At 43.0% G+C, this 15,870-nt stretch overlaps 1 protein-coding gene across 3 annotated transcripts in view; it reads left to right on the top strand.

Moving 5' to 3' along the window:
- Positions 1-13,226, top strand: part of SCML2 (Scm polycomb group protein like 2) — a 90,599-nt gene extending 77,373 nt beyond the window's left edge. For 2 of the 3 annotated variants that reach the window (XM_083173968.1, XM_083173969.1), the window contains exons 11-14: positions 2,534-2,644; positions 4,592-4,879; positions 6,782-6,945; positions 12,863-13,226. In XM_083173968.1, coding sequence (XP_083030094.1) covers positions 2,534-2,644; positions 4,592-4,879; positions 6,782-6,945; positions 12,863-12,988 — 689 coding nt within the window. In that variant the 3' untranslated portion in view covers positions 12,989-13,226. The remainder of the gene's footprint in view (positions 1-2,533; positions 2,645-4,591; positions 4,880-6,781; positions 6,946-12,862) is intronic. The other variant, XM_083173970.1, reaches the window with a different exon arrangement.
- Positions 13,227-15,870: the final 2,644 nt, after the last annotated feature.

Below are 15,870 nucleotides of genomic sequence, written 5' to 3'. Positions count from 1 at the left end.
GGTGAAGGATAATTCCTGCATGTAAGGTACTTCCACGGTTCAGTATAGCAAGTGCAGGGTTTTTCAGATGGCATTGCCTTCTCTGCCTGGCGCAGCACAACCTCCCGGCTGTGTGTCCTCTGTACCCTGCTGATCAAGTCCCTGCAACATATGCCGCCTCCCTGCTGGCAGCTTGTTTGAGAGTGTGTGAGCTGCTGGTGCTCTGGCAAATGGCACGGACAGTGGTGCGGTGGTATGTACCACTGTGGAGTAATGGAGTCACTTGTGTTGATCTGAATGCGGGCAGCCTGGTAGCGTTAAGGATGAACGGACTCAGAACGCATTTTGCCACTCTCAGGGCGGATTTTTCAAATCAACTGATTTTAAAAAGCCGCCCTGTGAGCAGTGAAACTCGTTCTCTGAGGAGTCTGTCCTTAGTGCTACCCGGCAGTCCGCATTCCCATTAACACAAGTGACTCCATCGCTCCACAGTTCATGCACAGCGGGACTATCTGGCCAGGAGGGTGTTCGGGATGGTCTCTGTGCTACTTGCCATATCTCTACAGGCCCTTCACCTGCCCCTCAGGCACAGCAGCCTCAATGGGCGGTTGTTGGGTACATTTGTGGACCGTTTGGCACACTTCACGGGTCTAGTGCCACTGGCGCCCGTGCCAGTCACGCAAATTACTCCGCCGTGGGAGGATTCATTGTCTAGTACAGTGCAGTCTCTAAAGCCCCGTACACACGGGGGCGATATATTTCTCAGCCATATATTGCTAGCAATATATGGCTGAGCAATATATTGCTCAGTTTCTCCTTTTCATCAGCGACCAGAGATGGTAGCTGATGAAAGGGAACCTCTGCCGTCGGTGCAGCAGAGGTAATTAGTTGAGGCATTGGTCGCAGGAGCTTACCAGCGATTTATAATGGGGCTGAAAACGGGAGCGCGCACCCTGCGATTTATCGCTGGTGCGCACTCCAATCACTGGCAATATGGTCGCCTGCGACCATATTTCCAGCGATTTCAGCCCCTATCGCAGCCGTGTGTACACAGCATAACTCAGACCCTGGCATCCCAAAAGACACCCTTCGCTACTGCACAGGGTTCAACACAGCCTAAACAGGCTTCGTCCTCTCGGTCAACCTTGATGAAAGACACTAAAGAGTCGTCTGGGGACATGAAGGGGGGGGGGGGGGTATTTGGGGGAGAGAGGCCGAGGATGAAGATGTAGCAAATAATGTAGATGTGTTTAAATCATGTCAAGTGGTCATGTCAGAGGAAGTCCTCTTCAGGGAGGAGCTAAATAAAATTGTACCCTCCCTGGCAGCAGCCAAGACAGCTGGTCTACCACCTGCTACCGTCACTCACCAGGCAGAGTAATACTTTTCGCCCCTTTCGTCCTTCTGGAAAACAAAAGGGACAGGTGTTTGGCAGACAAGCAGGACCAGCAAAGTCGGCCATGCCTAAATCAAGGCAACCCTGGGCAGCTAGGCAGGCAACCCCTAAGCCTGACAAACTCACCGCCTGATGGTGTGGGCCTCCCACTGGGGGATCCCAGGGTGGGAGGCCGACCTCTCTTCTACATCCAATGCCTGGGTAAGAGAAGTGGTGACTCATGGGTTTGCGGTGTCCTTCAAGGGACTTCCCCCTCAACAGTTCTAAGTAACTAAGTAGTTAGTGGAATCTTTACTACTTATCCAGGGTGATTATACCAGTGCCTCCACATCAGCAAGGCCAGGGATATTACTCGACCCTAATAGAAATGAAGTGCACTGCTCAGCTCCTAAATTTAGGAGCTGAACAGTGTACTTCATTCTTATTGAATCACTAATGCCTTTGCTGGTTACTGCTAATGTTTGAAGGCTTATTTTCGTCCAAAGAACTCCGGTAGTTCTAAAGAACATCAGCTGGTGGATATCCTTTGCAATTGATACATAAAGTATCCACGGGATCCAACTCCTTTGGATCATCCTATACCTTTCAAGAACCCTAGTCCAAACAAAGGATCGTGTGATCATCTTATTCAACTGATGTACCTTGCCCCCAATGAAGTCATGATTATGACGAAATGCGTTGTGATAACGGGCTAAACAATGTATGTATGTATGTATGTATGTATGTATGTATGTATGTATGTGTAAAGCCGAGAACCGGCACTCTTTGCCTATTAATGGGGTAAGTATATCTTGCCTGGGTGCCTTTTCTCGAGTCCCTTTCCGGGTCCATGAAAATGCAGTAATAATGAAGGGGTGTTTTTAAGTCCTGTAGTGATGCCCCTTCTTCATTCTATATATATATATATATATATATATGTGTGTGTGCGTGTGTGTGTGTGTAAATGTATATAATATATATAATATAGGCATTCCATCAGGCTTGTAAAAAAATCTGTGGTGATATCGACGTTTCGGGTATGGCAAAGGGGTTGCTATACCCCGAAACGCGGTATCACTACAGATTTTTTTTTCACAAGCCCGTTGGAGTGCCGAGATATATGTATGGTATGTATTATGAAATGTCTAATTTGTGTATGTACTACTTTTCTTTTTGAAGCAAAAGAAGAGTTCGTAGACAGGACCAACAAAAGGTTTCCACAAGAGTCTCCCATTTTCACAGCTCCACTATCTCCGAAGTTACCCAGGACAGAAGCTCAGCCATCAGAAGGTAGCTTGCCATTATCCTTAATGTACGCTTTTTAATAACGGTATTAAGGGAAGTTGCTCCTTTTTTGCCATTTTGCCAAAAACATTAATGTAATTATGTTGTCATCTGTTGATGCTACAAAAATATAATTTTTGGTCTTTTATGGTATATTACCAAATGTAATGTGATTGGTGCAGTGTTACCAGCCTATTTTCAAGTTTTAGTGCTTTTACTGCCAGGAAATTCTCCATATCATTTGACTTGAACTTGTTGTGTCAACCACAGCTAACGTTTTCCATTTGTGAAATAATTAGAAATGGATGCAACTGTTGATATGAAGGGAGTTTTGTCAAATGAATCTGGGAAGAATTCCATTAAATTTTATCGTGTCTACTACTGATCCAAAAATAACAAGAAGCACAGCCTTTGATGCCAAACCTTCTGGCACTAGCTGATCTGCTTTGTAAAGTTTTACATGTTTAGAATATTCCCACAGTTTTAATTACATTTTCTCAAAATTAAAAATCACCGTTTGGAGAAGTAAAGGGTTTATTATTTAATTTAAGAATATTAAACCTCATTAAAAATAGTTTGTGTGTGTGTGTGTGAGGGCTAATAACAATGGGTACGTTACTCTTGCCACATATTGACCATTGGTGTAAATCTTTTTATATTACTTAAACGAATCTCTGTAAAACTGAATGTTTTTGTATGTAGAACAAAAGTTAGTATTGAAATATGTATTCCTCATTGACATTGACATGAGCGGGGCAGTGTTATTGAGTTAAATATGCCGAATTCTTAGTTTTCAGAACAATATTACTTTGGCAGTACAATTTTTGCAGACAAGTGGGTGTGTTAATACAGCAAGGCACCATGCCTGAAGCATGGCGAGCACAGTGAAAGCGAGCACTTTCACTGCGCCCATATCCACATTCGGGACAAAAACGTGACAGACATGTTGACATTTTGACTGTTGATTTTCCAACCCTGTGGACCTATTTCCTAAGCCCTGTCATCCTTCGGTGGTCGACCCAATGTATTTTGACCCATACCCATAAATATACCTGAAGACCTGAATTACTAAAGTAAATAATCTTGGAATATCTTATGAAGACCTGCAGGGGGTTGCTCACTTTAGGACTATTGTGGCAAAAGCATGCAGGCAGTTGTCATTATTGCATCGAGTGCCCGTCTAACAGGACCCTTTTATAGCCCCTGGCGAGAACTGCTGATGAAACCGCTGTCAATCAGTGTTTTTAGAAGTGTATCACACTATTACTGAATAATAAAAAAACACTTTTTTTTTCTTCTTGATCTTATACTGAATGTGAGTGCGGATCAAGTACTTTTCTCTGACTGGAGAGAGTGAGGGTTTATGCTTTATTTATGGACCGGATGCTGTCATGGATCCAAGCTGTGTCCAGTCTCCATGGTCTTCCTCCTTCCAGCTAGGCTTCATAAACCTTATGCCCCTTTCCCACTGCAGGTCTTAAACAGTATATTGCCATTTTTTTCCCCTTTCTAAACGTTTATGGCTGCAGTGGGAAAGCGCCAGAGTTGATTTACCGGTTAAAGTTAACCGGTATTTCAACACGTTTAAAAAGCAGAGTTCTACACATTTCAAAGCCGGTTTTTAGGCAGTGGGAATGCCTCTTAAACGGTATTTAGGATCCTACACTAGTTCTCCCCCTCCCCTGGTACCTGTCCCCCCCCCCCCCCCCCCGTACCTGCCAGCTGGTACCCCCACCCCTGCCCTGGTACCCCCCCCCCCTCCCCTGGTACCTTGCAGCGGGGCAGCATGGTAGGCAGAGTACGGTCAGCGGGGAAGCATGGTAGGCAGCGGGCAAAGGAAGGTCCATTAGGAGATTGTCATTTCATCGGCGGGGGTCCCTGCCGCGAATGGGATAGACCGGAGCTGTTCATTAGATAAATCCATTCTGCTCCTGTATTTTCTTCATTGTCCAGCAGCTGAAACATTGCCGATGGAAGAAACTCACACTCCAAAAGATCACAGGTTCTCTGCGGAATTCATGGATTCCACACGCAACACAGACACCCCTCCTAGTCCTTCTCCAAGAAACTCAGCTGAGTACCATTCGGTGGGCAGCATACCAACATTTTACCAGGCCTCTCCTCAGCCAGTGACTCCTACCTCAAACACTGCTCCTTTGGTACGTAGATCATCCTCAGGCTTAGCAGGAAGCAGCTGTTACTATGAAACTGGAAGGAACCGGATGCACAGGAGGATTGAAGGTAAATCCTGCAGACGTCTAAGAGGCTGGTTGAGCAACATTAGCTATAATCGCCTGGTAGCAGCATCATACATTGATATTTCCACATGATAGTTAGTCGATGACCTTTGCTCTTTCTCCTGTGAGCAAATACTAACTACTGTATGTTGTATTAACCATAGTTGCTGTTATATGCCACAGAGTCATAGAGACCTGATCCTGAGACAGAAACACCTATAGTTACTTGTACAACTGCAGCAGCCTGCTTACTACCATATGCTTGTGCAAGTGTTTTACATTCCATCTTCATACTAATGCATTGCCGTAATCATTCCTTTTTGAGATTGCATCCACCCCGTGCATTTCAAACTGGCGTCCCATCTCTATCACACCCAATCAGCAAGCATAGAAGTGTGCCCACTACGCCTATGAGGCATATCCATAGGCGTAGGCGTTGATCAGCTGGAAACTTTCTCAAGACGAAATGGAATGATATCCATATGTATCATGTGCATATAGCACCTCCTGCTTTGCCTATTTTACTGAGGCAACGCATGAAGACACACGAACCCTCCTAGTGTATACCGCATTAGCCTAGACTCATTTACAGACTGAATATAACAACAGCATATCACATTGAAAAGTGGAGGTTTGGTCTCTTTTACCATCAATATCACATTAGGAGCAAAACGGAATGTTTGGTTCAGTCTCGGGATTCACCCTCTGGTCAATGGTGGTCTCCATCTAAAGCACAGGTCTTCAACCTATTGCCCTCCAGATGTTGTGGAACTACATGTTCCAGCATGCCCTGACAGTTTTGCCATGCTCTTATAGGAACAAATGTGGAAATGCATGTTGGAACATGTAGTTTCACAACATCTGGAGGGCCACAGGTTGAGGATGCGTTTTAATGCAATATGTATCACCTGGCATAATGAGCAACCCATGGAATTATTCACGCAATGGTTTCATTTTAGTTCATGGTTTATATTTATATTAGATTTCCTATGGTTGTTCACCTGTTGTAACCTCTAGTGTACCCAACATGGCTGCCTCACTCTGTATTTTGTGCAGAATGAAAAGTGCATGTTTCTTAAGTATTTGCAAAGAGTATATTCTCTCTCTCATTATGTGTCATCATCATTCTATTATGCCCAGTGCAGTCTAATCTAGTCTGCATAAAATAGGTATGATGAAAATTCCTGCAATGACCCACAATGTCTTCCACAATATCCCCGTGGGGTCTGTTTTCCCAGCTAAAACTCTTTATTTGTGTATGGTTCCTATACTGTATTATGTTCATTCTGTCTCTTAATGCCCATCCAAATCATCCCATTTTCCCATGCTAGATTTTAGGCCACCACCATAGTGAAACCAGTGCATTTGCACAAACATATTCTTGTAACCTCACACACCATCATCACTAGACCTGTACTTGTCAATGATTGTAAATGAGCCACAGACATGAACATTTTATTAGACTAAAGTATATTTTGTAGGGTACACACCAGGACGATCTGTGCTCAGTTCCCCCAATTACCATGCATTGTACGACCGATTAGATGTAAAAAGTGCAGAATCGTACCTGTTTTCAGTAAGATTCCGATCCGATGCACCCCTGCCGGTTGTAGGGTCGGATTGAGATTTTACCTGCTGCAGTAAGGCTTGGTCAATCTCCCTTCGACAAAATGCAGATCGTGTGCTCCAATCCACCATGCGATTTCAAGGAAATCGTTTCACAATCATTTAATTTAATTTACAATGGTTTATAGTGTTGCTGGAAAAAGACATTGGTGATGGTTTGGTTACTTGGGGTAGTTATAGTACACTCTTTTTCATGTAATGAACATTTGTACATATACAGTCTATAGGTTTTTGGTATTTTGTTTGTATTTAATGGTAGCACATATCACTATATCTGTAGCTGCAAGTTCCACCACAGGACCTGAACTTAACTCCTCTGAAAGGGAATCCTCAAGAACCCAGAGTAAAGATCCAGCCAGCTGGTCAGTGGATGATGTCATACACTTTGTAAAGGAAGCAGATCCTCAAGCACTGGCCCCTCATGCTGAACTCTTCCGCAGACATGTAAGAGCGTTTCTGGAAATTAACCCACAAATGTTTTGTCATAGTGCTGTCCAGTCTCTGCTGAAATGGTAGCGAACACATACACTTAACTGGGTGTGGTATGGCATGTCGACATGGTCTGAAAGTCAATACCCAGGAGGGGTCAGTCTTCATATCAACACTCCTATTTTAGCCTAACCCAAATTTCATGTTCATAATGTTGACAATATAATCACAATTTGAATGTCTACCTATATTGGGCTAAATTATATACGTTGCCTTAACAGGTTGTATTTTATACAAGAGCTGGAAAATATCAAAAGCATTTATAATGTTCGTGTTGTGCATACAGTATCGGTCACTTATAATTTGTGTACCTATTTGAGGAGACATATGCTTTTTTTCCACTGGAAGCATGAGTCCCTGGGGCTCACAGAGCTAAGTGAATGCACTGAGGAGTATTTACTATAGTGACAATTACCTCTTGTTGAGGCAAAGCAGGGATCAATAATACTGAACCTTCCCCCAGCGAGTCAGCCTTTCCTGTGTGTTGGCTTCCAGCCTGCCACACTGCGCACACAAACAGTATGAGATCTTGTCTACAGCCCAGATCCACACAGAAGCCACCTCAGTTATATGCACACACCGGCAGAGAATGCTACATTGGGGGGAAAAATGATGTCCGAACAACTGAATGAATTTCTATCACCATACAATGACTGTGAAATTGTTAGATGTTAGCAGATAAGTGGAAATAAATGATCTTTTGCTAGGTTAGCAAACGAGGTCCATTGTGTTAAATAGCATTTGACCTTTCCCTCCCTCACTTCCATACCCCCCTAAATCCCATCTCATACATCTTTTATACTTGGGGAAAAAAAGAGTACCTTGCAATTTCTCCCTGAAACGTACAGCTGAATCTGCTTTTGCATGGTTGTCATTTTTTCCCCAGTCAATATTATTTTATCCAGCTTATTTTGTATATAGGACGTGCTAATGCCCCTTTCCCACTGCAGCTAAAAAACGGTAAATTGCCGATTTTCAGCGCAATTTACCGTTTTAAGGCTGCAGTGGGAAAGTGCCAGAGTTGAAATACCGTTTAAAGTTAAATGGTATTTCAACCCATTTTTAAAGCAGAGCCCTACACGTTAAAATAACGTTTAAGAGGCAGTGGGAATGCCCCTTAAACATTATTTAGCCTCCAGGCAGTCCCTGTGCCTGATGAGACCTAGTAGTTCTCACTTTGTGCATGTGTAATGAGTGCACGTGCATAATAATGAGCCGCTCATTACATATGCGGATATGTAATGAGCGGCTCATTATTATGCACGTGCACTCATTACATATGTGCAAAGTGAGAACTACTAGTTCTCATCAGGCACTGGGACTGCCTGGACCCTGCATGGACCCCCGCTGCCTCCCCACTGCCCTGCATCCCCGCGCAGGTAAGTACAACGGGAGGGGAGATGGGGGCACAGGGCAGGTAGGGGGGGGGGGGGGGGGTTAGGCACTCTTTACACTTGGGGGGGAGGGATTAGGCACTCTTTACACTGGGGGGGGGTTAGGCACTCTACATTTTACACGGTTCACTGCAAGGGGAATGGTACTTAAATGGTATTTAAAACGGTAATCTTCTGCAGTGGGAATGCTAATACCGTTTTAAATACCATTTAAGATTACCAGTACTTTAAACTGGTGTGCAGTGGGAAAGCAGCATTATTGTGTTGATAGATAATTAAATTGTTCTGTTTATATGCTTCCTCTGATGGTCAACGCAAAAGATTGATGTTTTTCATCTGAACAAACTAGCTGCTAGATAATATAACAAATAGTAACTAAGGGAATAAGACTTGCTGCTGATCTTGAACAAGATGTAAAAAAAAATAGTTTTATGTAATAATTTTAGGCAGAAAAGCATATCTAATAGAGGTTTACTCACTGTTACCAAACGTGAGATTAAGCATAAATATTTTTATACAGTATTCCACTAAGCACCATGATTAATCAGCTGAGCATACTGTTTTGTGTGCTGCCTATTTGCTGTGCTTGAGTAGACTGCTTTATTGAGTTAAGATCTGGGGTAATGGGTCGGCAGAAGGTGGCAGTTTTATTTTTTACATAGATTTTTTTTTACTGTTTCCATTTTAATCTCTTATATATTTAGCCAGATCTGTCACTCATCCCCTGTGTGTATAACGCTGGACGGGGTTACAGGAGTGATTGACAGCGTTATACACACATAGTTTCTGCCTTAGTACGGGGAGGGGGGGGGGGGTGCATAATGTCGGAATAGGGACACCTGTGCTGCACCAATCAGGATTCTGCCCCTGTCCATTGTTTCTAGAACAAAATTAAAAGTAATGGCAGCAGGAACAGGAGGGATAGGGTTAGTGAAATCCCAGCAGAGTCTATAGGCTCCTCTCCTACAGGCAGCTCTGCCTGTTAAGAGTTAATTGGTGAGCTGCAGCCTCTCTGCCAGCCGTGCAGTGAGGGGAGTAAGGACAAGTGGGCCATTAAAAGCCAGCACTCAGAGCCTGGAGGAGGTGACAGGGACGCACAAGAGAGCAGCACCGCGAGGTAGGAGAGGAGGAGGGAAGTCTGCAGCCCGAGTCCTGCTAGCAATAAATCCCCTTACATGACACAGCCAAGCAGCCTGCTAAATGGACCATGCACCCCTCTTACCTCCTACTTCCTGCCCGGGTCTGCTCCGTCCTCACTGTCACACCTCCCTGGTTCTCGCCCCCAATGCTCTGTTCCCCTGCTGAGCAGCTGCTTCTGGTGTTGGCTCCAGCCGTCTGTTGTTGAGGCACAGTGCAGGAGCCAGCTTATGCGGCTTCCGTGCACTGCTGCCTAAGACTCTGCGGTGACAGGGACCCTTTCATTTTCGCACCCAGCAGATGTGTGAAGCGCCCGTAAGTCACACTGTATATTCTCCACGGTCGCATCACAACTGAGGGGGAAACAAATCCCTCTGCCCTTGTCACGCATATTAACATGGCGTGCACGCCGAAATGGGCGGAGCGGGTCCCAGCCATTCATAAAAAGTGAGTCCTTGGTGCTCCAAAGTGGGTAAAATACTCGCTATATCGAGTATTTACGAACCCTGATAATCAAATCAGTATTTGGTGTGACCAGCCTATGCCTTCATAACAGCATCACTTGTAGGACAATACATACGAATGACCAACGGACGGGATGCTGTATTTCTGAATACCAATGACGGCATCCTATTGAAGTGAATCCTGACAGGGGTCTACTTGGCAGCCCCCTCCCTTCCTACAGCCTAACCCGTATCCACCATACTAGTGGCTAATCCTCCTACCTCATTGCATAACCCTAACCCACACGTTTCACAGCCTAACCCTAACCTCGCCCTGCTGAACGCTGACCTCCCTCGGATACTTTAAGTTTGGGAGGTTTGTATCCTTGTTGTCGGTGTTCTGGCATTCTTCTGGTCGCTAGTCGAAGTGCTGGACTCAGATCTTCTGTGGATGTAGACTTGCTCCGTTTTCTTTTGTCTTCATGTAATCCCAGACAAATCTAATGATGATCAGACTTCTCTATGATGGTAATGCATGACTGATAAGTACCTTCCTGTATTTCTCAGCATTTAGGACACCATTATTGCTAACCAAATACCTGACTGCTGAAATGCAGCCGCAAACTTGCAAGGAACCCCCAACCATTATTCACTGTTGCCTGCAGACACTCATTATTGTACCGCTTTCCAGTCCTTCAGACTATATTCAAACTAAATATTTGGCTGTAATGGAAGACCGTTCCACCACCAGCTGGTTTTTTTTTTCCTCCCCAGCTCCTACTGTGTTTTTGTGCATATTCCAGTCACTTGGCTTAGTTTCCACTTCAAAAGTGTGACTTTTTGGATGCAATTCTTCCATGAAGACCACTTCTTGAACGACTTCTCCAAACAGTACAGGTGCACTGTCCGATCACTGCGTCCACTGTCTGCTTTTTCAAACGAGGTAGAACAGCACATTCTTCGGTAGCAATCTTGTTCCTGGGCTCAGTCTTGCCATGGTGTATAATCTGTTACATGAAACAGTCCTCCACAACCTCACTTTTTGTAGCAGTTTGGCTGTTTCTCACCCAGTTTTTAAGCCGCCCATACACGTCCCGATACGGGCGTGCGTTCCATGCTTAACAAGCACGCATTGCATTGCCTGTGCATGCGTTGTGCATGCAATGTGATGAAAACTAAGTACAAAAAGTAAGTGCAAGCACATACTTTTTGTACTGTGCGATGAGGTGCTGCGGGAGCGCGCACCTCAAAGCACACATCGGACAGCCCGCATTTACTTTGCAGCTTTTTTTCCACACCTGCCTAAAACTTTTGCGCAGCACTCTATCTATATGTACAGTATATTATAGCCTAAAACTAAAATAGTTTAGCAAGATGAATGCAGCTGAGTCCAAATCCTAATTTCCCAGTGGATTTCCTGCTCAGAACACTATTATCCCTATACATGAGCTAAAACTGTATAGAGGATTTTTTTTCCGAAATCCTTCCTGCTTATTTTAATATACTAGAAAGTCACATTTTTTTTCTTGAAATGGATTTATATCATAATGATATGGATATAGGTGATTGTAATGTATCATACTTGCATCTGGCTGATTGCAAATTAAGGGGCAGATGTATGAAGGGTCGTTATGGGGGAGAAGGGGTATCAGCGCACGTTATGTGCACTGATACCGCTTCTCCCCCATGTATGATGCAGGTGAGATGCGGTAATGGACAGGGGCGCTATGCGCCCCTGTCCATATCGGCGCTGCTATCAAAATGATAGCAGGCCGAATGTATGAACGGTCAGCATCGCTGACCGTTCCGCACGAAGCCTGCTTTGGCTTCGCCAGCATCAGGCTGGCGAAGCCCTATCTAAACAGCAGGGACAGCGCTGTCCCTGCTGTTAGGTCTGGGCTGCGCTGGGGATCTCGCGTGAACAGCGAGATCCCGCGCATGCCCAGTGCGGCCGGCCGGGGGACAGGAGATAGCGCATCAGTATTAACTGATGCGCTATCTCCAGAAAGGGACATCGCCGAAGGGGGGAGTTAACGCTCCCCCGCTTTGGCAGACAAGATGTTAATACATCTTGTCGATGTCCCTTCCTGCTTCGCCTCGCTATTGAGGCGAAGCAGGAAGTATCATAGTGGCGCGATAAGCGCTGCTATGATACATCTGCCCCTAAGTTATAAGATTGTACTAATGATAGTGAGTTTACTTTTAAGGCTATGCCAAAAAAATGTCTAGTAATTTACCCAGAAGAATATCTCACCCACCAGTAGTCATTGTGCACACTCCAATATTAAGGGGATAGGATCAATTAGCAATTATACTTCACCCATTTAAATAATCCCTTATGGCTTTTACATTAGCCCCAATAAAGCACACATGCTGCAGTTAATAGGGACTTATTTTTGCATCTGCGCAGACCTAAGAATACACTCCCGATAAAAATCCCATTATTAGGTACGACCCATGTTAGCACACAGTTCTGGTAACATATTCTCAATTCTAGTAACACTCAATATGATAATTTACTGGGTGAGAGTAAATGTTCTAATTGAATAGCCACAGACACTAAAGCCCAAGCCTACCACATTTTTTCACACCCAGTAATTTACCACGACTAGTTGAAATATCCCTATGTGTTTAATGACTCTTCCTTCACTGCTTAGATTTCATATGCAAGGATCTGGGTTCACTGATTTTACTTTAGCACTGGAATATTAACAACCTAGAGTCCATAATACCCCTTTAACTCCAAATATCCGGGTCCAAACCAGGTAATTGAACGCTCTTTCAAGCCTTATCGCAGGGGTCTTTTTTATATTTTCACTGAACGGTGCAAATAGAAAACCTTCCTTAATTTTGGTTTTAGTAACTATAAGTATATTGACTCGTGTGTTCTCTCTTCAGGAGATCGATGGATCTGCATTTTTGTTACTTCGGAGTGATATGATAATGAAATACATGGGGCTAAAACTTGGACCAGCCCTGAAACTATGCTACCACATTGACAGACTGAAACAAGGGAAGTATTAAGGAAGTGGACACAAGTGATATTGTTCAATAAATTTACCTCAAAGTTTACTCTACCTATCATGCCTTCTACGAGGAAGCTTCCAGTTGCTGCAATATACATCCTATGTAAAGAAGGACAGACACTAAGTATTTCTTTGTTTAAACTTCAGTATTTCTTTGGCAATATTATAATTTGGTGTTTGCAGATTGCAAAGATGATGCCGTTCTTAATTTGTGAATACAAAATGATGCAAAACCATTTGATGGACTTTTTTATTTTTATTACTACCAAAATGCTGATTGCCAAAGTGGCGTGCACAGAAGAAAGGGAAAAAAGCGGATGCAGCTCTGCGGTGCGTCATTAGCAGACATATAAGCTCTAGTGATGGGAAATCTAGTTCATTTTTGTGACTAGATCATTATGATCTAGTTCACTCAAAAGATTAGATCAAAAGATTAGTTCATCTAGTTCATTTAGTTCATTTAGTTCATTATTCACTCCCTGACTCAGAGACTGAGAGGAGTGCATGGATCTAGATGAACTAGACTAGATTATGACACACAGAGCAGGCAGTGTAATACCAGCTCATTGTAGGAGTTATAGTCTTGTTAGAATGATCATATACTGTAGGTTTAATAAATCAGATTATTTTACAAAAGCAGTAAGTTATCCAGCAGCACCCTTATAGTGACATGTTTATTGTTCCTCTGCAATATTAATCCCATTGTGGTTACTATTTAACTTCCATAATATGCGAGTAAAATACCCAAATACCAAAATTCAGAGTAATTTAATGTCAATTTTTCCTGCTTTTAAAATACAGTAATTAGAAATAAACATGTCCCTTTGCCCCAATGTAACTGACCTTAGAGAGAGATAAAGTAGAGAGTTTGCAAAGGAACCAGTCAGTTTGTGTCATTTATCTTGCACAGACTAAGATGTGACAGAAGCTGTATTATGAAGGTTCATACATTACCCCTCTTTGTCTTGTGGGTAAACAGAGCTACAGTATATAACATACAGCACACAGCACTGTGTCTTTGGCTGATAGGAAATGTAGCTTGTGACTGGGGGAAGAAAGCATGGCAGCATAGTTCTGCTTCATACACACAATACATATGCCTGAGCACAGCAGTGCCACACATGGAGCTCAGAGGTACTGTACAGACTTATTATTGCTGTATAGTCAGAGATTAGATCAGGGATCTGTATGATCAGTGAACTAATTGACTTACTGAACTATTTGCAGGACTCATGAGTCATCAGGACAATGTAGATCCGCAGAGTCAGACTCCAGACCATGTGTGAGCTCAGCACTGCCATCTTTGGCAGCTACATTGTACTGCCTCCTGTGTATTGCATGAGAGCTGATAACATGGCTGCTGCAGAAGCACCTACACACACAGTTCCCAGCAGAGGATTTAGCACAGCAGTATGCTCAGGACCCAGTACCAGAAGCAGCAGCAGCAAGTGTTTGGACATCTGAACTAATCATATAATGATAGTTATCACATAAAAGGTGAGCAGCATGAGCACACATTGTCACTCACAGACACACCACACATAGACTTTTGCTAGGCAGTGCAGATTTTTCCTTTATTAGATCTGTATTTTCTGGGCTTTGTTTGTTGTACTTTAAACTTTAGATTCAGGAAGGAAAGATCTAAATGAGCCTTATGTAGCTGCTGGGCTCTGTCTGTCTGTGTGTTACACCTCCCACTTGATTTACTTCCTGGTGAACTAAATGAACTAATCTTTGCCAGAGCAGTGATCTGAACGATTTAGTTCACTTTGAAGATTAGATCATTTTGAACTAATCATTCATGAACTACCCATCACTAATAAGCTCACTTTGATGCAGTAGATTTCCAGATTTATGCAACTTGACATTTACGCTAAAGGTGATTTTGTTTTTTTCCAAAATTACAATAAGTACTATTTTTTTTTAAGATGGCTCTGTGTTCCTATAGTAGTCCTCAAAGGGCTGAAACCTTATGATGTGTGTACACACACCGAAAACTGGTGAAGATTTCTTCATTTTTTTTTTTCTGAGGGGTTCTCAGATGTCCTTTTTGTTGCAAGCAAACGTGTGGTTTTTTTTTTTTTTTAAAGCTTACTGTATATTGAAGATGTTTGACATGGGCACTCCTCCAATACCTATACAGGTGAGAAAAAGTTGTGGAACAATTCCCTTTTATGTTTTGAAGGTGGACCTGTTAATCTATAGGCAAAGTGCCCTAAGAAAAGCAGTGACATATATATAATTTAGAGGGAGACATCAGATCTTCTGAAGAGGACAAGTGGAGGCATTCCCCGTAGCTTCCAATCAGATTGTAGTTACCATATTGTAGAATGTACTGGATAACTGATAGCTACAATCTGGTTGCAATATTATACAGCAATTGATTCTGTATGACAGTATTTTTAATCAATGAGAGAAAATATTCCACGTGTTTTTTTGCACCTATCTTATGAAACAAAACAAAAAGCGACGATAGATTTTGTTCCTTTGTTGTGTTTGGATAATGTGCATGTTGTCTTTTCATTTGAATACTTGCATAATGGTATGCTTTATGTTTTGTGGGAGGATTTCTATTCCTTTTATAGAGTGAAGAACATATTTCTTATGTAGTTCCATAATATCTACTGGGCTTGTATATTGTAAGAACAATAGCCGTATCTGCAGTCCACATTCCAAGAAACCCAAGTTGTATGATGTCTGATCCTAGTCCGGTATTCTTTCTTCTATGCAATATGTCACATCTGTTCATTATATAAAAGGTGCATTTTGCATCCAATTGGCATGATTGAATTCTTTATTTAGAGCTGGAATTCAAGTATAAAATGAGTAATACTTTTTTTTACTACTAGCTCAACAGAAGTGTCTGTGTTGCTGCCTGTA

This window comes from Crinia signifera, chromosome 2 (genome assembly GCF_055691185.1).
Source record: "Crinia signifera chromosome 2, ASM5569118v1, whole genome shotgun sequence".
Lineage (NCBI taxonomy): Eukaryota > Metazoa > Chordata > Amphibia > Anura > Myobatrachidae > Crinia > Crinia signifera.
Note: the sequence above shows the minus strand (reverse complement) of the source record. Positions and strands in the feature narration are given on the sequence as shown.